General features: G+C 54.3%; 1 protein-coding gene and 1 non-coding gene across 2 annotated transcripts in view; one reads left to right on the top strand and one right to left on the bottom strand.

The window, feature by feature from the left end:
* The window catches only part of THRA (thyroid hormone receptor alpha), a 30,518-nt gene extending 7,239 nt beyond the window's left edge, over positions 1-23,279 (top strand). The window contains exons 2-9 of the mRNA XM_030808091.1: positions 4,153-4,502; positions 6,836-6,903; positions 7,473-7,573; positions 14,203-14,350; positions 14,989-15,194; positions 17,082-17,228; positions 18,887-19,145; positions 19,851-23,279. Coding sequence (XP_030663951.1) covers positions 4,450-4,502; positions 6,836-6,903; positions 7,473-7,573; positions 14,203-14,350; positions 14,989-15,194; positions 17,082-17,228; positions 18,887-19,145; positions 19,851-20,101 — 1,233 coding nt within the window. The 5' untranslated portion in view covers positions 4,153-4,449 and the 3' untranslated portion in view covers positions 20,102-23,279. The remainder of the gene's footprint in view (positions 1-4,152; positions 4,503-6,835; positions 6,904-7,472; positions 7,574-14,202; positions 14,351-14,988; positions 15,195-17,081; positions 17,229-18,886; positions 19,146-19,850) is intronic.
* TRNAV-UAC lies at positions 13,039-13,111 on the bottom strand. The gene has a single exon. It is a non-coding gene; the product is annotated as a tRNA-Val (tRNA).
* Positions 23,280-23,330: the final 51 nt, after the last annotated feature.

Raw genomic sequence — 23,330 nt, 5'->3', positions numbered from 1 at the left:
TTGTTTAAGTAACCAATCTCCCCCTTATGAGGATCCCCACCCCATCTCCCATTCTCTAGCCTCTAAGGTCCCACAGTGGCTAGGTGATGAGTCACTGCCCCCCAGCTCCAGAACCTGTCTCCTGGGGGCCCAGTGAGAGCTCACCAAGGGGTGCCGCCTCCCCTCCTCCTGTCTCCCCCATGCCTGCCAGGCTGGGGCCCTGAGTCTGTGTGTACTCCTCTGCCACATCACACCTGCCAAATAGTACCTTCCTTCCCGCCTTCACTCCTCCTCTCCTTCCTGGCACTAGGATAACAGAGAGTTGGGTGGGGCAGCCCTGCTCAATACCTGAGAATAGAACAGGGGGTATGGGAAAGGAGAGGGAGTCCCGGTCCTAGAGAGGCCTCTGCCCCTCAGCATGGGGGCACGTGTTGCTGCTGCAGCACTGCCACCACCACAGACTCCCAAGGGCCCTTGGTGTGGGTGGCTGCCTGTGGTGCCCGTGTTGGCATGGGGGCAGTGCTGCCGACCGACGCCTGTGCCCATGCATGCCCATTTATGTGTTTGGGCCACGGCAGCTGTCCCGGCCCCTCAGCATCGCCCTTCCTGGCTCCCATGGTGGGAGGCTGGGTGATCAGGAGTGGGTGGTGGGGGAGGGATCTCCCCCCACCCTAGCAGCAGGCAGAGGGGAAGGGGAGAGGGAGGTGTGAACCTACCCACAGAACTATTAATAGCCCACATGCCAGGCCACCAAGAACCAGCTGTCACCGTGGAAACCATTCCTACGCCCCCCTCCCCCCAGCCTGCATGGGGTGGGACTTAGACAGGGTGCGAAGCCCCCCCACCCATCTTTCTTTGTTACCTTTCTCTCTTTGTCTCCCCTCCTTCATGTGTCTCTCCTCCCTTTATCTGTCCTCCTTTCTACCTCACCCCTTCTCCCCATCCCCCATCTCTGGCTCCCCTTTCTTCCTCTCCCTCTACTGCCTTGTCACCCCTAGCTCTACCCCAGCCCTGTCCCATTTCTTTGTTCTTCCCCCTCCTCCCTTCTTCCCTCTTTCCCCCACCAGCCTTTTTACCCCTCCTCCCATCTTTCTACCCTTTTCTCAGCCGCCCCGCATGTATGTGTCCCTGTGGCTCGCAAGGAGGGCTGGGCTTTCTTCAGAGCACTAAGGACAAAGTTCAGGGGCCCCAGAAAGGTGGGGCCAAAGCCCAGAGCAGATACGCAGGAGGATTAATATGGGTAGTATTGGGGGTTAGGTCCTGGGGACAGAAACTCCCCTCTGGCAGCCCCAGGAGTCCTTTGGGGGTGTCCTCAGATCCACAGGACTGCAGACTGGGACGGCCTGGCAGTGGGAACCTGGCGGGGCGCCTGTGGATGCCGCATTGGCCCCGTGTCCCTGTCCCCCCATGGCAGAAGTACTTAAGCTTAATGAAATGCTTCCCCCTCCGCAGGCACTTTGCCTACACTGCCACCCAGCAGCTCTTATCTCACAAGGAGGGAGTGGGTGGCCAGGCCAGCCGACAGGTGGGTCTTGCTGTCCTGCTGTCCAGCCTGGGCACAGAACCCCACAGCTCCACCCCCTCGGCCTCCTTGGGGCGGGGCCTCCCTCACCTCTGCAGAGGAGGTGCCGGGAAGGAGTTTGGGGAGTTAAGCTGGACTCTGGAGGAGGGGAGAGAGGCTGCCCTTCAGGGTGGGTACCCTTGCCCCATGCCCCTTACCTGCTGACCTTTTTCTGCCCGTGGCTAACACAGGCTTACGTGGTGTGTGTCTCCCCACATGCTGGGCCCTCTGCCTCGCCTCTGTATCACTGCAAAGGCCCAAGTGTGTCCCTGGAGAGATGCCAAGGAGTCCCCAGGGGTTCCAGCCTCTTTCTGGGTACCCAGTGAGGGTGCCCTAGGCAGCAAGGGCAGCACTTTGCTCCTCTGCCCACTACCAGGGGCTGACTGTAGCCTGGGCTGCACTGCCCAGCACCGGGGCACCATTCAGTTCAACAGAGGGGTGGGGCAGAGAGCGAGCCTGCCCCTCACCCCAGCGGGCACGTGCAGGCCCTTGGCAGTACCCAGACACATTTGGAGTTAAGGCTGGGTAGGAGAGAGGGAAGGGGAAATAAACATGGTGGCTTAGGTTGGCACTGCCCCAGGTCTGCAATGTAGCAACTGGTAAGTGGCAAGGGCCCGGGGGAGGGGGCCCTCAGGAGCCCTGGCCTGGGGCAGGAGCTGCCCATGCCATGTGGCTGCCACTGGTGTTCCCTGCCTGGCCCGGCCCACAGCAGCCAATGCTCATTCCTGCACACACTGGTCCTCCTCGGCTGCCCCCAGGGCCTGCTCCCCGGGGCTGCCCCTCTCTCAGCATGCCCACTTCTGTGCCTGCCTCCTCCCCTCCCCGGGGGCGCTTGGGCCTCCAGCTGGCGAGTGGATTTTTCCAGCTTCTGTAAACAAGTGGTGGCAGTGTGCCAGGCGGGCAGGAGACAGGCGGGGGCAGCACCACAGCCAGGGTGTGCCAAGCACCGAGGCACAGCCTGGGGGGCAGAAGGAGACACCCAGACCCAGAGAGAGAGACATTCAGACACAGACAGACAGACAGACAGACATATGCAGGCAGCCTCGCTGGACGTGGAGTCAGAAGATTGTCCTCTATTGTCCAGCCCAACCCCCGTAGCGGCCCTCGCCCCCTGCCCCTCACTGTCTGGCTGAGAGCATTAGGCCCCAGTGTCCAGCCCCTGGGCTTCCCCACCCACTCCTTCTCCTCCCCAACCTCCACCCCTTAGGGCTGGCTACGCCATTATAAATTTATAACAGGAATTTCTCCACAAGCCAAGAAAAACTTGACCTACTTTCTTGATGGCTCCCTGGGCTAAGGCTCCCTGCTCATGCCCCCCCACCCCAGTCTCCTGTCCAGCCCCCATTGCCCAGTCCTGGTCTGGGGTGGGTATCAGAGGCAGAACGGGCCACTTTTCTGTGCAATGGCCATGCTCTCCACACTACTGGCTTGCCTGGGTGCAGAGGCCCTGTCCTGCTGCTGGCCCTGCCCAATCCCCTGACTTATCTCCCTCTCTCTTCCCACCCTGGCTCCTTATCAGCTCCTGGGGGTGGGGCCAGGGGGCCTAGGGGTGAGGTCTCCTATGCAGCAGCCACGTGACAGAGGTCGAGGTCGTATGTCGGGGAGCTGTACCCTTTGTCCCCCTCCTACCTGCCACACCTGCCTGTGTGCACACAGACAGTAAGCCACAGGTCTGCAGCCCAGGGTCAGAGGTGAAATGCCGTAGGAATGGTGGGCCCAGCTTGGCACTGCCCTGGACTCCAGGTAGCAGAACAAGGCTAGCATTAGGGCCAGGCTGTGAGGCTTATCCCACAGCCACCTGCTTACTAGCTGTGTGAACTTGAGTGAATGACCAAGCTTTCTGAGACTCAGTTTCCTCATCGGTGAAGTTTTCCTGCCTGCTTTGGAGGGTACAGATTCTCTCTCCAGTTAATGTGTGTTAGTTTCCTTTCCTTTCCCTCTTGCCATCCTGGTCGATAGCAGCTCAGCTAAACCAATTGAGAAGTCTGGTCCTCTGCCTGGGAAGTGGGATTCGAGACCTTGCGTGGGAAGCTCTGGAGTCCCTGAGGGGCCAGAGTTGGGGATCATAACTTGGCCGGCAGCATGGGAGGTCAGTTCCCCACAGCTTTCAACATCTCTCTCTATTAAGGCACAAAGATAGGCATTCACGCTCACTGCGTGCCGCTCTATGTCCCACCCTTCCTTCACAGATACCCCCCCTGCCTATGCTGAAAACTGCTTGTCTCTGGTCCCCTCTTGCCCCTATAATACAGATGAGTTTCAGGAAAGCTTTTCTAGAGTGGTGGTAACAATAGCTAGTGTTTAATAGATGCTCATTAAGGGCCAGGCATTTGTCTGAATATGAAGACTGAGACGTATTACTTAGTACATGAATGATCTCATTCTCTCCCTCCATTCCTTCCCATGTCTGGGGCTTAGAAGGTGGATCTCCAATCTCGCCTGCTGTACCTGTGATCTAAGGGATTATTCTGGACTCCTCTCTATGCCTGCCCTTCCTGCCCGCTGCTGTCTTGTTATGGGACCCCAAAGCCCCAAATGTTGCCACCAAAGGGATCCTACCCACCTTCCTACCTTGACACCTTCTTACCCCTGCCTCTGTCTTCTCTCCACAGGGATCTCTGGACAGGACAAGACTCCGAAGCTACTCCCCCAGCACACAGCCCGGGACCCACAGACCCAGCTTGCCCCCAGCCCTCTCACCTGCCACTCCCTGGCCCCTCCCACCGCCCGCCCCCCTTGGGGCGCAGGGCATGGTGTGAAAGGCCAAGTGCTGAGGCGGGTGTCATGGGTGCTGTGCCCTAGGGCCTGGGTGGCAGGGGGTGGGTGGCCTGTGGGCGTGCCGGGGGGGCCAGTGTGCCCACCCCAGTCTCTTGGCGTGCTGGAGGGCATCCTGGATGGAATTGAAGTGAATGGAACAGAAGCCAAGCAAGGTGGAGTGTGGGTCAGACCCAGAGGAGAACAGGTAATGGGTTCAGCAACTAGGTCATGCCAACTCCTAAGCAGCAGGCATGGGCACCTGGCTAAGCTCTCCTTTAGGCACCACCTTTAAGCACCTCTGTGGGATGGACGTGAGGCCAGCAAGCCTTCTGCCTACCTTTGTCTGGCAGATGAGGTCATGTTCAGATGTGACAGGCACTTGGATTGAGAGATGCTCATTTTGAAGCGGGGAGTGATACAGAGCAATTACAGGGAGCACAAAAGGGGCCCTTCCCTAGACATTGCTGGGCAGTCTCAGATGCCCCCGACGTCCCCTCCACCATTGCTGCCCTCACCTTGAGCATGTGGGATCCAAACAGCCTTGCTATTTTCTTCCTCTCCCTACCAGCCCATTTACTATCTGACCACAAGTGTGTTGTCCACAAGCTGCGGTTCACGTAGTATGACATTTCAGGGCACATGCACCAGTAACTATTGGTCATAGCCCACGCTTATATTCGGAATCTATTGGGAGCCCCACAAGCTCTTCCTTGTTCATGGTCAAGGGTGGGCACTGCGATGGGGCTCCTCCCAGAAAGTGCACGCCAACCATGATGGTTTTGCTTCCACGTGGGTGAGGTGTCAGCCCTGCACATACACCAAGGGATGGTTACCTATGATCTGCATTGCCCTTGAGGAGCCCAGAGGGTCTCTGCCTTTTCCATCAGCTCCAAGTGGCACAGAGCTTTGTCCCAGTTGGCACGGTGCCCTGGGAGCTGGGTACAGACTGTGCCTATGGCCAGGGAGAGGGTGGGGGTGGGGGTGCTCCGGGGAGCAGTGTGGCTGACTGTTGCCTAGGAGATCAGATCCCGAGCCAGGAAGCCAGAGGCCTGGCCAGGCAAAGCCCCAAGGCCCACAACTGGGTCCCTGGAGGGTAGAGGAAGTAGATGGAACTCACAGCTGGGCAGGGCATGGGGTAGCTCCCCTCCCCCACAGCCTCACCCCAGGAAGGACTCTGAGGACGATCTGACCTGTCGCCATGTGGCTGTCACTTGCAGCCCCTGTGTCTCCCAGCTTAGGCTTCTGTGGGTCTGGAAGAGTCTGCCCCTAACGTTTGGAGAAAGGCAGGAATGCCAGTTCCCAGTACCCTAAGACTGCAGCCCCTCCCCCATCACCTTCCCCTCCCCCATGTCTATGCGCCACCTTGTGGCTATCTCTAGGACTACACTCAGGAGGCTGTGAGTCTGGTGGTAACTGCTGAAGCCGCTAGCTCAACTGGGGCCTAGGTGGCCTGAGTTCCCCTGCACCCAACCCTCTGGAAGGCGTGAGGGAGACCTGACCTTTCAGCCTCGTAGGAAGTAGACAGGAGTAATCCCCAGGGGGCGTGGAGCACAGGGCCGTCTGTGACTGTGACCCTGGCCAAGGTCACTGTGTCAGTGTGTTGGGAGCTGCATCCGGCTCCAGGAGGAAGGGGCCTGCAACATGCCACATGCGGGGTGGGTGTGAGAGGTTATACAATCCTTGCATGCATGTAGAGGGCTTATGTAACCTGTGTGCACCGAGGTTATGTAACATGTATGTGGAGAGCCTGGCAACATATATGTGCAGTGGCTGAGGGTTGCTAATAATACGTTGCACAGAGGGGCTCAGTCCCGGCTCTGACTCCGGCTCATGGTGTCACCAGGCACAAGTAGAGTCTCAGTTTGCTGCTCTGTTAAATGGAGGCTGTGCAGAGGGTGTAGTGTTTCCTATTGCTGTGGGTTATTTAGCATGTGTGTACGACCTGGAGCTCAAGCAACACGTGCACACTGGAGGGACGAGGGTGGTTTTATGAGGTGCCTGTGCAGACTGTTGTGTAACACATGGGCATATCCTAGAGGTTGTATAGCACATTTAAGAATGCCCTGAAAATTTCACAGATATGTCAGCCCTGGTGCATACTCACCATCCGTGGGTTTATAGTGAAGGCTGCATGGTTATTCATCTGTGCCAGTGTTATGTTGCATATGTATATGTGTGTTCTAAAGGTTACATAGCTTTAAGCATATCCTGAGAATTCTTCCAGCGTATTTGTCATGTACTGAAAGATGAGGATGTCCTGCGGATTATGCGTGCTTCAGGTCTTCTGGAGGGTGAATGCGTGTGTGTTGGGGCTCTAGAATATGCTTGTGCCACAGCCAAACCCCTTATCTCTCTCCCCTGCAACTTCCAGATAACTGGACCCTTTTAAGCATTGTCAGCTGACCCTGGGGGGCGGGAGGTAGAATGAGGACACAAAATGGAAAGAATCAGGCCTTGGGGGATTGTATAAGCCTCTCGGATGAGAAAGGGGCTGCCCGAAGACTGCTCTGTGATTCTGCCCACTTTGCCTCCATCCAGTGCCAGGTCACCAGATGGAAAGCGAAAAAGAAAGAACGGCCAATGTTCCCTGAAAACCAGCATGTCAGGTGAGGCTGGCTGTGTGTGCCCCTTCTCCACGTCCCCAACCCCACCAAACCCAGTCAGGGCTCCTCTGGACCTGGACATGGAACAGTAGTTCCTGTGTTCCCTGGGGGGAGCCTCCTAGAGGGCTTGGGATGGACTTCTCTGGGGGTGAGAAAGGTGATATGGGATGTGCCCAGCTTTTGAGGGTGGATTAGGTCAGGAAGGCCTCTTCCCTCTTCCCCTAATACCCTCATCTGAGGCCCCACCAGAATCAGGGCCTGAGCTGAAGGACTGAGGGGCTATATTATCCCCAGCGAGCAGCTGACATTTATTTTTCCCTCTCCACCATCCTCTGCCTTGTAGATAGATCAAGAAGAAAGCCCTGAATGGGCAGTCAGAAGAACTGAGATTCTTCATACTCTTAGGGCAGAGATGGACAGGTTCACCTCATGTCTCTCTAGTATTCTACCAGGGAGGCTGGGCTAGGAGAGGGGCCAGAAACAAAAAGTTGAGGGATGGGGAAAAATGTGAGAGCCTCTCTGCTGGGACTCCAAGCCATGCCTGCCTTCCTCCATCCTTTCCTTCCTGCCAGGGTATATCCCTAGTTACCTGGACAAAGACGAGCAGTGTGTCGTGTGTGGGGACAAGGCAACTGGTTATCACTACCGCTGTATCACTTGTGAGGGCTGCAAGGTATGGAAGCTACATCCTGCCCCTCCCCTGCCACCTGAGCCCCCATATTACTCCCTATGTCACCTAAAGCCCACCTGTTAGGTCATCACTTTTTTTTTTTTTCTTTGAGACAGTCTCATTCTTGTCCCCCAGGCTGGAGTGCAGTGGCGCGATCTTGGCTCACTGCAACCTCCGCCTTCAGGTTCAAGTGATTCCCCTACCTCGGCCTCCTGAGTAGCTGGGATTACAGGCATGCACCTCCATACCCAGCTAATTTTTTTTTTTTTTTTTTTTTTTTTTTTGAGATGGAGTCTTGCTCTGTCCCCCAGGCTGGAGTGCAGTGGCGTGATCTCGGCTCACTGCAAGCTCCACCTCCCGGGTTCACGCCATTCTCCTGCCTCAGCCTCCCGAGTAGCTGGGACTACAGGCGCCCGCCACCACGCCCGGCTAATTTTTTGCATTTTTAGTAGAGACGGGGTTTTGCCGTGTTAGCCAGGATGGTCTCGATCTCCTGATCTCGTGATCCGCCTGCCTCGGCCTCCCAAAGTGCTGGGATTACAGGCTTGAGCCACCGCGCCCGGCCCAGCTAATTTTTTTTGTATTTTTAGTAGAGACGGGGTTTCACTATGTGGCCAGGCTGGTCTCGAACTCCTGACCTCAGGTGATCCACCCGTCTTGGCCTCCTAAAGTGCTGGGATTACAGGCGTACCTGCCTGGTTACTTTCTCTTCTCTTATTCATTCATTTGCTCATTCATAACTCCTCCTCTGCCGCTCACAGGAAAATTGCCTAACTTCTTTGAGCCTTAGTTTCAGTTTCTTCATCTACAAAATGAGGATAATCATTCTCTCTACCTTATAGCATCGTTGAGAGAATTAAATAGGTTGGGAGATAATTCACTTGAAGTGTTTAAAACAGTGCCATTGGGTGCTGTGGCTGGTGCCTAAAATCCCAGCCCTTTGGGAGGGAGGCCAAGGCAGGAGCATCCTTTGATCCTAGGAGTTTGAGACCAGCCTGGCTAACACAGTGAAACCCTGTCTCTACAAAAGTAAAGAAATTAGCTGGGTGTGGTGCCACATGCCTGTGGTCCCAGCTACTCAGGAGGCTGAGGTGGGAGACTGCTTGAACCCAGAAGGTCAGGGCTGCATTGAACAGTGGTGGTGCCACTGCACTCCAGCCTGGGTGACAGAGCAAGATTCTGTCTCAAAATAAAATAATAAAATATAAAAAATAAAATAGTGCCATGTGCATAAGAAGCATTTGATAAATGCCAGCCATCACCCATTCATTCAGTGTATTATTAGGTGTGAGAGTGTAGTACGTACCCTGCCCTCAAGCTGCTCACAGCCTGTCAGAGAGAGAGACACAACTTGAAACAAACATCAGTGTTATTCAAAATGTGGTTCATGGACCACCTGTCCTACTAGTTAAAATGCAGATTCCCAGCCTTCATCCTTTTTTTTTTTTTTTTTTTTTTTTTTTTTTTTTTTTTAAGACGGCATCTCTCTCTGTTGCCCAGGCTGGAGTGCAATGGTGTGATCTCGGCTCACTGCAACCTCCGCCTCCCAGGTTCAAGCGATTCTCCTGCCTCAGCCTCCCGAGTAGCTGGGACTACAGGCACCCGCCACCACGCCCAGCTAATTTTTATATTTTTAATAGAGTCGGGGTTTCACCATGTTGGCCAGGATGGTCTCAATCTCTTACCTCATGATCTGCCCGCCTTGGCCTCCCAAAGTGCTGGGGTTACAGGCATGAGCCACTGCGCCCAGCCTGCCCAGGCTTCATCTTAACCCTGCTCACTCAGAGCCCTTTTGTGGAGCCCAGGAATCTTCCTTTTAACAGAATCCCAGAGTGTTTCCAATGCACCTGAAAGAGCGAGAGCCAGTACTGGGGGTGTAGTGGGAGCTGGGAGCACAGAGGAGAAGAGGACAGCAGGTTCTTCCCAGCAGAGGGGATGACAAGGTCATAGACTTTGGGAGGCCTAATTGTTTTGTTTTGTTTTTTTTGAGACGGAGTCTCTCTCTGTTGCCCAGGCTGGAGTGCAGTGGTGCAATCTTGGCTCACTGCAACTCCACCTCTCGGGTTCAAGCAATTCTCCCTGCTTCAGCATGGGTAGCTGGGATTACAGGCACCTGCCGCCAAGCCTGGCTAATTTTTGTATTTTTAGTAGAGATAGGGTTTCACCATGTTAGCTAGGCTGGTCTCGAACTTCTGACCTCAGGTGATCTGCCTGCCTCTGCCTCCCAAAGTGCTTGAGAGGCCTAATTAGATTTCACTTTGATCATTTCAGCCTGGATAGCCTTTCCAGGATCACCTCCTAAAAATGCAAGGCCTTCCAAGAAACAGAATTATTTAAATCCCAGCACTTTGGGAGTCCAAGGCAGGCAGATCACGTGAGGTTACCGCACCTGGTAGCACTGTTTTAAACACTTCAAGTGAATTATCTCATTTAATTCTCCCAACAGTGCTATAAGGTAGATAAAATGATTATCCCCATTTTATATATGAAGAAACTGAGACTCAGAGAAGTTAGGCAATTTTCTTGTGAGTGACAGAGGAGGGATTATGAATAAGCAAATGAATGAATGAGTAAGGTCAGGAATTTGAGACCAGCCTGGCCAACATGGTAAAAGCCTGTCTCTACTAAAAATACAAAAATTGACTGGGCGTAGTGATGTACGCCTGTAATCCCACCTACTTGGGAGGCTGAGGCAGGAGAATCTCTTGAACCTGGGAGATGGAGGTTACAGTGAGAGCGGAGATTAAGTCACTGTACTCCAGCCTGGGCGACAGAGCGATACTCTGTCTCAAAATAAAAAAAAAAAAGAAACAGAATTATTTATATGTTAAAGGCCAGGTATAGTAGCTCACGCCTGTAATCCCAATACTTTAGGAGGCCAAGGCAGGAAGATTGCTTGAGCCCAGGAGTTTAAGAACAGCCTGGGCAACATAGTGAGACCCTCTCTATACAAAAAAAATTTTTAAAGTCGGCAGGCATGGTGGTGCACGCACACCTGTGGTCCCAGCTACTCAGGCAGCTGAGGTAGGACGATCACTTGAGGCTGGGAGGCCGAAGCTGCTGTGAGCTATGATTAAGCCATTGCACTCCAGCCTGGGCAACAGAACAAGACCCTGTCTAAAAAAAAAAAAGAAAAAAAGTTTAAGGCTTGAAGTTTCTCTCTCTTTCTTGATGTCAACCAAACCAAGACCATCAGGGATTTAGAGTTCCCTGGCAGAAGCAATACAATCCTTCTGGAAGCAATACAAACAGTGTAGCATAGAGAAAGGATCTTTTACTCTCACGGACATCTGAGTCCCAGGCAAGCACCCTGAAAAGACAGGGATGCCTTGGCCTCACCCTTGGAGAGTTTGATTTTGTAGTTCTGGAGTGAGGCCCAGGAATCTTCTTTCTTTGGTAGGTGCCTTTGGTGAATTTTTTTTTTTTTTCAAGACGGAGTCTCACTCTGTCACCCAGGCTGGAGTGCAGTGTCGCGATCTTGGCTCACTGCAACCTCTGCCTCCCAGGTTCAAGCACTTGTCCTGCCTCACCTTGCTGAGTAGCTGGGATTACAGGTGCCCGCCACCACACCCGGATAATTTTTTGTATTTTTAGTAGAGACGAGATTTCACGATGTTGGCCACACTGGTCTCGAACTTCTGACCTCGTGATCCACCCACCTCAGCCTCCCAAAGTGCTGGGATTACAGGTGTGAGCCACCGCACTCGGCTGCCTTTGGTGATTTTAATGCCCCCTGGAATCTGAGAGCTCAGACGTTGGTGTCCCATACCTGAGGCCCAGTTCTGACTCTGCTGCCCACTGGCCACATGACTTTGGGCAAATTGCTTCATCTCACCAAGCTTCAGTTTCCTTGTCTGCAAAGTGGAGGCAGTAACATAGGGTTGTCCGGAGGGTTCACTGTGATGTTCCATGAAAGACAAGGCTTATCTTTTGGGTTTTTTTTGTTTGTTTGTTTGTTTTGTAATGGGATCTCTATCACCTAGGTTGGAGTGCAGTGGTGCGATCATAGCTCACTGCAGCCTTGACCTCCTGGGCTCAAGCAATCCTAAGCAATCCTCCCACCTCAGCCTCCAGAGTAGCTGGGATTATAGGTGCATGCCACAACCCCTGGCCAATTTGTGTATTTTTAGTAGAGATGGGGTTTTGCTATGTTGGACAGGCTGGTCTTGATCTTGAACTCCTGGCCTCAAGTGATCTGCCTGCCTCGGCCTCCCAAAGTGCTGGGATTACAGGTGTGAGTCATTGCATCTGGCCAGCAAGGCTTATGTTTACTAAGTGACTGACACATTGTAAATGTGAAAAAATACTAATTCTTCATATTATTGCAATCATCTTGAGTTTTGAGGTGTTTCCTTTAAAATAAAGGTGAGGCTGGGTGCGGTGGCTCACGCCTGTAATCCCAGCACTTTGGGAGGCCGAGGTGGGCAGATCACCTGAGGTCAGGAGTTCGATACCAGCCTGGCCAACATGGTGAAACCCTATCTCTATAAAAATGCAAAAATTAGCCGGGCGTGGTGGCGGGCACCTGTAGTCCCAGCTACTCGGGAGGCTGAGGCAAGAGAATCGCTTGTACCTGGGAGGTGGAGGTTGCAGTAAGCCGAGATCACATCACTGCACTCCAGCCTGGGTGACAGAGTGAGACTTCATCTCAAAAATAAAAAAAAAAATTAAATTAAAAAAATAAAATAAAGGTGAATCCCAATGTAGAGAATTGGGATTCTAGAGTTCATACTCAGTCCCTTTCCTTGACTTTTTTGGTTCCCCTGTTTTATGAATTCCACCTGCATGGACAACAGGCAACATAGAATGGTTTTTGGGTCAGTGTTGTTTTTAGAGTCATTTAGCAAAATGGAAAATGAGGTTTTACTTGGATTTCCTTTTTTTTGAGACAGAGTTTCGCTCTTGTTGCCCAGACTAGAGTGCAATGGCACAATCTTGGCTCACCGCAACCTCCGCTTCCCGGGTTCAATCAGTTCTCTTGCCTCAGCCTCCTGAGTAGCTGGGATTACAGGCATGTGCCACCACGACCAGCTAATTTTTTCTTTTTTCTTTTTTTTTTTTTTTTTTGAGATGAAGTCTCACTCTTGTCACCCAGGCAGGAGTGCAACGCGAGCTCTGCCTCCTGGGTTCAAGCGATTCTCCTGCCTCAGCCTCCCAAGTATCTGGGATTATAGGCACAGGCCCAGCTAATTTTTGTATTTTTAGTAGAGATGGGGTTTCACCGTGTTGGCCAGGCTGGTCTTGAACTCCTGACTTCAGGCAATCTGCCCGCCTGGGCCTCCCAAAGTGCTGGGATTACAGGCACAAGCCCAGCTAATTTTTGTATTTTTAGTAGAGATGGGGTTTCACCATGTTGGCCAGGCTGGTCTTGAACTCCTGACTTCAGGCAATCTGCCCGCCTGGGCCTCCCAAAGTGCTGGGATTACAGGCATGAGCCACCGCGCCTGGCCAAGGGGTGGACCCCGCCGTGGTTCCACTGGGGCTCGAACCCAGGATCCTCTGCATGTAAAGCAGACATGATAACTGCTACACTATAGAACCGCATGCTCTTTTTTTTTTTTTTTTTTTGAGACGGACTCTCATTCTGTCGCCCAGGCTGGAATGCAGTGGTGCGATCTTGGCTCAACTGCAACCTCTGTGTCCTGGGTTCAAGCAATTCTCTGCCTCAGCCTCCTGAGTAGCTGGGATTACAGGCGCCCACCACCACGCCCGGCTAATTTTTTTTTTTTTTTTTTTTGATACGGAGTCTTGCTGTCACCCAGACTGGAGTGCAGTGGCGCTATCTTAGCTCATGGCAAGCTCCACCTCCCAGGTTCACGCCATTCTCCTGCCTCAGTCTCCCGAGTAGCTGGGACTAAAATGCCCGCCACCATGCCCGGCTAATTTTTTTGTATTTTTAGTGGAGACGGGGTTTCACTGTGTTAGCCAGGATGGTCTTGATCTCCTGACCTTGTGATCCACCCGCCTCAGCTTCCCAAAGTGCTGGGATAAGTACAGGCATAAGCGACTGCGCCCGGCCTATGCCTGACTAATTTTTATACTTTTAGTAGAGACAGAGTTTCACCATGTTGGCTAGGGTGACCTTGAACTCCTGACCTCATGATCCACCTGCCTCGGCCTCCCAAAGTGCTGGGATTACAGGCGTGAGCCACTGCACCCAGCCTCATGCCTGGCTAATTTTGTATTTTTAGTAGAGACAGGATTTCTTCATGTTGGTCAGGCTGGTCTCAAACTCCCGACCTCAGTTGATCCACCCACCTCGGCCTCCCAAAGTGTTGGGATTACATGCGTGAGCCACCGCGCCCGGCGACTTGGATTTCCAAAGCTGCTATTCCTTAAGGCCTCACATTATCCCAGGTTCAAAGCTGCCTGCTCTAGACATCATTCCTACCTCTGCCACAAACACTACCCAGGCACCCCCAACCCCTCAGCAGCCTAGGGGCTGAGGGCATATATTTCTCAGGTCCTCGAGCCCAGTAATCTTGGGCTCATGGTGTCAGGAGGATGCCAGGTCCCCTCACTGATCTTGCCTTCCTTGCTCTCCACCCCTGACCCCTAGTAAACTGCATGGTTGGTTCAGGAAGGGGAAGCCATGTCATGATCACAGCCTGCTCCATCTCCCCCAACCCCAGGGCTTCTTTCGCCGCACAATCCAGAAGAACCTCCATCCCACCTATTCCTGCAAATATGACAGCTGCTGTGTCATTGACAAGATCACCCGCAATCAGTGCCAGCTGTGCCGCTTCAAGAAGTGCATCGCCGTGGGCATGGCCATGGACTGTAAGGGACCCAGGTGGAGGGAGTAGAGCCAGGTGGCCTGGGGTGGGGATGAGTTCTGGGAGGGCAGCTTCCTTCCAGGGTACCCTCAGAACCCACAGGGCAGAGTGGCAATCCAGTCTAGGTCAGGCTGAGGGCAGAATGTTCAGTGTCTCGGTCCCTGCTGCCCTCCTTCCTGCGCAAAAGGAAACAGGATCCCTGTGTGGGCCCCAGTGCCTACCTGCCTTACAACACTCAAGGGCCTTAGAGAGGGAGTCGTTTGGTAGAAAGAGCTCCTGGGCACCCACTCTAGCACACTGTTCTTGACTCCCAGCGAAGGCACCCCACTTCTAGATGAGACAGGGCATCTTCCATTGACTGGGGATTGGGTGGCAGGATCTTCGAATAACCACCATCACCATAATCCATTAGATCAGAACATGATGTTCATCTGGATCAGCCCAAACTGTTGTTGACATGGTCCCGGGGATTAATCATGATCCAGGTTGTGCTGCCCAACTGCTAGGTGATTTGGGAAGTCATTTAGCCTCCATGGCCCTCGGTTTCCCCAACCTGTACTCTGGAAAGAGTAGTTTCCGGGAGCATTATGGAAAGGGGATGGAGGGTGCCATGCATCAGACCTTGTGCCTCTCTGTTCACAGTGGTTCTAGATGACTCGAAGCGGGTGGCCAAGCGTAAGCTGATTGAGCAGAACCGGGAGCGGCGGCGGAAGGAGGAGATGATCCGATCACTGCAGCAGCGACCAGAGCCCACTCCTGAAGAGTGGGATCTGATCCACATTGCCACGGAGGCCCATCGCAGCACCAATGCCCAGGGCAGCCATTGGAAACAGAGGCGGAAATTCCTGGTAAGGAGAAAGGGGGCATGGGGAAAGCAGCAGCCAGGTGGCAGGGAGAGGAGAGTGAGCTCGGAGTCTTGCCTCCTCCAGGAAGTCGTCTTAGTGTAATCCAACCCAAAATACATGCTCTTCACACTTTTGCTGTCCAGATTTAATACACTTGTGTTTGTGTCCTTGCTGTCTGGACTGTGTCTACTCCATACAACTGGGAGCTCTATGAGGACAGGGCCTTGCCTTCCTCATCGAATTTCCAGGGAGTGGGGGCAACCATTCTTCTTTTTCCTGCCCATAGTGACTGGGAGGAGAGGGTAAGGATACAGTTATGTCGCAGTATTTTTGAGCACCTGCTGGGTGCCAGACATTGTTAGGCCCTGGTCAAGCTAGTTGCTAAGTAAATGATGAGTTTGGGACCAGGTGCAGTGGCTCATGCCTGTAATCCCAGCAATTTATGAGACCAAGGTGGGAGGATCGCTTGAGCCCAGGAGTTTGAGACCAGTCTGGGTAACATACAGAGATCCCACCTCTATGAATAATTTTTTTTTTTTTTTTGATATGGAGTCTCACTCTCACCCAGGCTGGAGTGCAGTGGCATGATCTCGGCTCACCGCAACCTCTGCCTCCTGGGTTCAAGTGATTCTCCCGCCTCAGTCTCCCGAGTAGCTGGGATTACAGGCACCGGCCACCATGCCTGGCTAATTTTTGTGTTTTTAGTAGACACAGGGTTTCACCATGTTGGCCAGACTGGTCTTGAACTCCTGACCTCAAGTGATCCACCCGCCTCTGCCTCCCAAAGTGCTGTGATTACAAGGTGTGAGCCACCATGCCCACCCTCTACAAATAATTTTTTTTGAGATGGAGTTTCACTCTTGTTGTCCAGGCTGGAGTGCAGTGGCGCAATCTTGGCTCACCGCAACCTCTACCTCCCGGCTTCAAGCGATTCTCCTGCCTCAGCTTCCCAAATAGCTGGGATTACAGGCGTGCGCCACCACACCCGGCTAATTTTGTATTTTTAGTAGAGACGGTGTTTCTCCATGTTGGTCAGGCTTGTCTGAACTCCCAACCTCAGGTGATCTGCCTGCCTTGGCCTCCCAAAGTGCTGGGATTACAGGTGTGAGCTACTGCTCCTGGCCTCTCTATGAATAATTTTAAAATTAGCTGGGCATGGGGGTGTGTGCCTGTGGTCCCAGCTACTCGGGAGGCTGAGGCAGGAGGATCCCCTAAGCCTGGGAGGTCGAGGCTGCAGTAAGCCATGATTATGCCACTGCACTCCAGCCCAGGCAACAGAGCAAGACCCTCTCTCAAAAAAAAAAAAAGGTCAGTTTGGGAGGAGATGGACAGTTGGCTATACGTGGTGAAGGAAGGCAGAAAACCAGCACCTGGTTCATGGTGGGGCGTGCTGGAGGGCGGCACAGTGCACACCGTTAAGGGCACGGGCTCTGATTCCAAGCAGATGTGTAACAGTCATGAGTCAGACTGCCCAAGTTCAAACCCTGGTCCTACCACTTGCTGGTCACATGACTTTAACATTATTTAGCTGCCCCATGCCTCAGTTTCCACATCTGTGAAATGGCGATTATTATAATTATTCCTTTTAGGATTATGGTCAGGATGAAATAAGACATGTAAAACATGTAGCCTGATGCCTGATCATATATTAAGTATTCAGTCATTATAGCTGCTACTACTGTTATTACCATTGTTATTATTAGCTGACTTGGAGCTCTGGTTCTGGTCTATTCTCTGCTCAAGAGGAAGGAAAAGCTTTGGGGCTGGGACTCAGGCACCGGCGGCCCCTCTTCCCCAAGCTGCCTTGGAGCTCCCCCTGGTGGGCAGGGAGCCTCAGTGACAGGCTGAAAGGGGTCTGCGGCCCCAGCTGACCCCCGTCTTTCTCTCTAGCCCGATGACATTGGCCAGTCACCCATTGTCTCCATGCCGGACGGAGACAAGGTGGACCTGGAAGCCTTCAGCGAGTTTACCAAGATCATCACCCCGGCCATCACCCGTGTGGTGGACTTTGCCAAAAAACTGCCCATGTTCTCCGAGGTGAGTGGCAGAAGGGAGGAGAGATGTGGTGCTGTTTTGGAGGGAAACCTGCTCCCCCGGTCACCCAGTACAGGCTCATCTGAGGTTCTCTGGACAAGGAGCAATTCCTGTAGGTCAACATACACTCAGCACACAGGCACACATGCAGACACAGACACACCTAGCACACAGATACATACACAGACACACACACATACACACACATGCATACACATACACCCAGCACACAGGCACATATGCAGACACATACACAGACACACACACACACCTAGCACACAGATACACAGACACACATACACACACATACACATACACCCAACACACAGACACACACACACCCCTAGCACACAGACACAGATATATAGACACACAGACACACACACACACACACAGACATATACACCTAGCACATAGACACACACACAGACATATACACCTAGCACACAGACACACCCAGCACACAGGCACACGCACACACACACACCTAGCAGACACACACATAGATACATACAGACACACACACAAACACATAGACACACAGCATACAGGCACACACACAGACGCATACAGACACACACACACATAGACACACACCTAGCACACAGACACATACACAGACATGCACATCCAGCACACACACACACACACACACACACATACCTAGTACACAGTCACACACATTCACACCCTGCACAAACACGGAGACACACACATAGCATACAGACAGATACATACGCAAACACACATACACCTAGCACAGAAACACACAAATACATAGACACACACCCTCCCAGCACACACATAGCACACAGACACACATACACAGATGCACACAGACACATACACACCCAGCACACACATAGCACACAGACACACATACACAGATACACACAGACACATACACGCCCAGCACACAGACACACGCCAGGGTCTGGCTGCTCTAAGAAATCAGCCGGCTCCAAGTGCTCCCCTCCACAGCCCCTCATCCTTCAAGTCTATGCGGCCACCCAACTCCAGGCAGCCTGAAAGTTCTCATTTTCCACAGCACTAGTGCTGGAGACAGGCTGCCCTACTAGCCATGTGACCTGGGGCAAGTTACCTCCATCCCCTGTGCCTCAGTGTTCCCATCTGGAGTGGGCTGGGGATAATGATGGGTGCTAACTCACAGGCATAATTTTTTTTTTTCTTTTTTGAGACGGAGTCTCGTTCTGTTGCCCAGACTGGAGTGCAGTGACGCGATCTGGGCTCACTGCAACCTCCACCTCCTGAGTTCAAGCAATTCTCCTGCCTTAGCCTCCTGAGTAGCTGGGACTACAGGCACGTGCCACCACGTCCAACTAATTTTGTATTTTTAGTAGAGATGGGGTTTCACCATGTATGTTGGCCAGGCTGGTCTCGAACTCCTGACCTCAAGTGATCCACCCGCCTTGGCCTCCCAAAGTGCTGGCATTATAGTCGTGAGCCACTGCGCCGGGCCTCACAGGCATAACTGTGAGGCTTAAATGGAATAGGGCATGCACATGGCCCAACACAAGGTCAGCCGTTCAGAGTCCATGGGAGCCTCGCGGGCCTCACGGCTCCCGGAGGACACTCTAAGGGAGACTCAAGGACGCGGGGAGGGGTATGCTGAGTGCTCCTGTGGCCCTGCCGCTCCACAGCTGCCTTGCGAAGACCAGATCATCCTCCTGAAGGGGTGCTGCATGGAGATCATGTCCCTGCGGGCGGCTGTCCGCTACGACCCTGAGAGCGACACCCTGACGCTGAGTGGGGAGATGGCTGTCAAGCGGGAGCAGCTCAAGAATGGCGGCCTGGGCGTAGTCTCCGACGCCATCTTTGAACTGGGCAAGTCACTCTCTGCCTTTAACCTGGATGACACGGAAGTGGCTCTGCTGCAGGCTGTGCTGCTAATGTCGACAGGTACCTGCTGATTGGCCGGGAGGGCTCAGAAGCTTCCAGGGGTCCCAGAGATTGGCTGGACCCTGGGCCTGTTGCTCAACTCCCTCCTGAATCTTCTTCTGGGCTACCTCTCTGTCACCTGGGCCATCCCCTGTCCCCTGTTCCTTGCTCTGTCACCCACTTCTCACTCGTTCCCCAGGCCCATCCCTTGCCTCCCCATCCCTGCTCTGTGCCTTTTCCTGTCCTTGTCTCCTTCCTTCTCGCTGCCCCGTCCCTCTGTCACTCACATTCCCCTTTGTTCCCCACTCCCCACTTTGTTCTCAGCCACCTTCCATTCCCCCATCCCTCCTCTGTCTCCCAGTCCCATCTCTTACCCCTCAGTCCCCTCCCTACCCCCATCTGCACCCCACCTCTCTGACCACCAACCTCAGTCCTCCCCACTCCAAGGCTCCTCTCTCTCCCCCAGCCCCCGGCCTGACACTCTGTCCTCCTTGCGTTGCCCCCTCCCCCCAGTACCCCCCTGCCCCTCTCCACTTCCCAGCTGCCTCCCTCTCCCTGTGCTTCTCCTGTCCACGTCCCTCAGAGGGAGCTTCTCCCCTCCCCTCCCCCAGCCTCTCTGTCTCTATTTCCCCTCTAGTCCTTTCTTCCCACACCCCCACACCTCACCCTCCCCATCTCCAGGCCGTCGGCCAGCCCCTCGCCCCTCACGCCCCTCTTCCCCCACAGACCGCTCGGGCCTGCTGTGTGTGGACAAGATCGAGAAGAGTCAGGAGGCGTACCTGCTGGCGTTCGAGCACTACGTCAACCACCGCAAACACAACATTCCGCACTTCTGGCCCAAGCTGCTGATGAAGGTGACTGACCTCCGCATGATCGGGGCCTGCCACGCCAGCCGCTTCCTCCACATGAAAGTCGAGTGCCCCACCGAACTCTTCCCCCCACTCTTCCTCGAGGTCTTTGAGGATCAGGAAGTCTAAAGCCTCAGGCGGCCAGAGGGTGTGCGGAGCTGGTGGGGAGGAGCCTGGAGAGAAGGGGCAGAGCTGGGGGCTGAGGGAGACCCCCCCACACCCCTTCTCTCCTTCCTCTCGTCCTTGGATAGATTCAGCTCCCACACACACACCCGCACTGCCCAGGTCCCTCCTCAGACCTCCAGCCCTGGGACAGGGCAAACAAATGAACTTGCTATGGAAAGGACAGTGTGGGAGGCTGCGGGAGCCGTGTCCTGCAGTTCCCAGGACCCCATCCTCTCAGAAGGTAGGGGAAGGGCGGGAGGACTGAGAGGGGACAAGCCACCTTGTCCGTAGGGGAAGGAGGAATGTGGGCTGGGGGAAGATGCCCTCAACTCACCCCCTACACACACGAGAGAGAGCCCCCACCCAGTTCCTTGGCCTAGGTCTCCCCTCCAGGCTGAGGGCCTCTCTATTTCCCCAGATGCCTGGGTGCAAAGAACGGCTTGGCTCCTCCCCTGGAGGTTAAAATTTATAGTCATTCTAACTGCACTTTGGAAACCAAGCAAGGGGAGAAGACAAATGAAGAAAAACTAGACAGAGAGAAAAATACAAAAAAGAGAGCGAGCGATAGAGAGAGATGATATTAAGTTATTAACTGAGGCTGACCAGAGGGGAGGACCCCCCCTTTACTACCCCATGCACTTTGCAAGCTGCCCCTTCTTCCCCCACATCAGAGAGAAATGCCCCCACACCAGAGCCCCAAGGGTAGGGCTGCCGATCAGAGCTGTGAGTTAACACAACAGGGTCCTGGCCACCCCCCTTGCCATACCCCGCCCTCTGTGCCCCTTTGGCACCCCCCAACCCTAGTATGTCCTCTGCTTTCTGCCACTCGTGCCCGCTGAGTTCCATCTACCTCTCATGCTGGATGCCAGCTGGCCCCTCACCAGCCTGCCCTGATGCCCACACAGCTCCCCTTTAAGTGCCCAGCCCTAGGGGCCTCTCCCCATCCACCTCCTCCCTCCACACCTTGGCACCCACCCAGGAAAAACTGTGGCTCCAGCTCCTACCCTCCTCATATCCTGCAGTATTAGCTAGAAACCGGATGCTGCTGCATTGGTGGGGGCGGGGGTAGGGGCGGGGGACAGGAGGGCTGTGTGTGAGCATCTCCCAGAACCCTCCACCCCTTTAGCACTCTGTTTCCCTGTTTCCCATCTGTCTTCTGGGCTCTTTCTAACCTCTGCCCTCCTCCCCCGCTCCTACTCACTGCACTAACTCTGGGCGGGCAGGCACCAGAATGGGGGTGTTTAGATAAGTGACACTTAGTTGGGGCCCCAGGGGAGGGGTGGTCGGTGCTCCTTTTTCTTTAAAGCTCTTTTGGCCAGCTGCCCCTCTGCCCCGGGACCCCTTCCCCTCTTCTTTTCTCTAATTCAGGGACTTTGGCTTGAGCCCCTCTCGCCCTCCTGGTGAGGGTGCTCTGTTGGTCTGCACTTCGGTGAGCTGTCCTCCTCCCCCTCCCTGTGGCTGCCGCCCACTCCTCAGGGGAGAGAGGGAGAGAGGAGGTGGTCCTCCCATGGGAGCAGGAGGTGGGGGTGGGACAGAGCAGACCAGAGGGCGCTGGGCTCAGGGCTGCATGTCGGCAGGGATGGATGGGTGGACATAGATGCCCCCGGAAGCCATGGGGATTGGGGCAGGGGGTGGGGGGAGGGGTGCCAGGGCTTCCTGCGCTTTGCACTATTGGGGCAAAAATGTCTTAAGCAGTGGGGAACCTGCCACCCCACCCTGACCCTCAGCCTGCCACAGCCCCCTACACACACACACACACACATACACACACACACACACACACACACGTACATGCACACACGGACATGGGAAGGCAATGCTATGCTGCCCATCAGGGCACTGTCCTTCCCCCATCGTTCAGGTGTTCCAACAGGGGTGGAGGGCCTGGAGGAGCACTCGCTGTCACCTGTGCATGTGCCTGTCCCACCCTGCTGGGGCCTCGGGCTGCCCGCGCTGTCTTTGTCTCTATCCTCTCTCTCTCTCCTGGAGTACTGATTCCTGTATTACTCCAGTCCCATGGGTAGGCCCTCTTGTACCTTCCTACCACGCCTGGGGGCCCAGTGGAATTCCTGACCTGTCTGCTGTCTTCCCCATCCCTCCATCCCCACCCCAACCCCTCCATCCCCATTCTCAGCCATGGACACGGCAGAGAAAAGGCCTTGAAGAGCCTTGGCCTCTTATAAGGCACTTGGGACTCCCCCACCCTCCCCAATCATATGAGCTGTGATCCCATCCTCCCCGGACCCCTCCCTTCCCCCTCGGTGATGTGGGGTGTATGTGTGCGTTCCTCTGCGTGAATGTGTGAGTGAGTACACATGGTAGGGGAGGAGCCAGGGCGACTCAGGAGTGCCACGCACTTGCTCTAGAGCGGCAGCTGTCCCAGTCCCTGCTGTGGAAGTAGGGGACAGGGCCCTCTCCTGGGGGCCATTGGTGCTAATGAGGGGGATGGCCTCGATGTGGGTGCTCAGCATGCCTCCCCTAGTATTGGCCCGGGGCACTAGGGCAGGCAGGGTGGAGCAGCAGGTGCAGTATCGGTGGGAGGACGGGTTGCTGGGAATAGGACGAGGGGGCCAGGCCAGGACAAGGGGGTGCCAGAGCCATGACCACTACCCCGCCCCCACCACCCGCCTCTCCATCTCAGTATTGCCCCTCCCATCACTCATAACACACATACCTCATCCAGCCTCCTCCCTGCTCAGACTTGGGGAGGGTGGGGGAGGAGCCCCTACCCCTTCTCCTGGTGGCGGGTCTGCAGGGCTGGGAGAGGGCAGGGCGTGTGAGAGAGACACCGTCCATAAGGAGGACAGTAACTCCTGCCCTGGGAACTCCTGGGCAGGGGGGAGGGGGACACTGCCCAGAGGCGCTACTGAATGTATGAGAAGCTGGTGCTGGGCTGGGGGAGGGGGGTTGTGGCCAGAAACAGGGAAGGAGGTAGGTCTCTTCCCCAGGGAGGGGTGGGACCGGCAGGGGTGACTTGAGGGGCTCCTACTCCTGCCCCACGTTGACAATCAGTATGTCTGTTATGTGCGATTTTTCACCCCGTTGTGTTTTGGGTCAGGATTTTAAAGAAAGATATTTTTATGGTAATTGTTGCTCGTCTATTTTACTATATATTTATGTAATAAATATATGATGAAAATAACCCCCTTGGGCACCCCCCTTAGACTTGTGTGCTGTTTCCCTATATCCTCCC

The sequence above is a fragment of the Nomascus leucogenys genome, unplaced genomic scaffold (assembly GCF_006542625.1).
Source record: "Nomascus leucogenys isolate Asia unplaced genomic scaffold, Asia_NLE_v1 Super-Scaffold_285, whole genome shotgun sequence".
Lineage (NCBI taxonomy): Eukaryota > Metazoa > Chordata > Mammalia > Primates > Hylobatidae > Nomascus > Nomascus leucogenys.
This window is presented reverse-complemented; position numbering and strand designations above follow the sequence as displayed.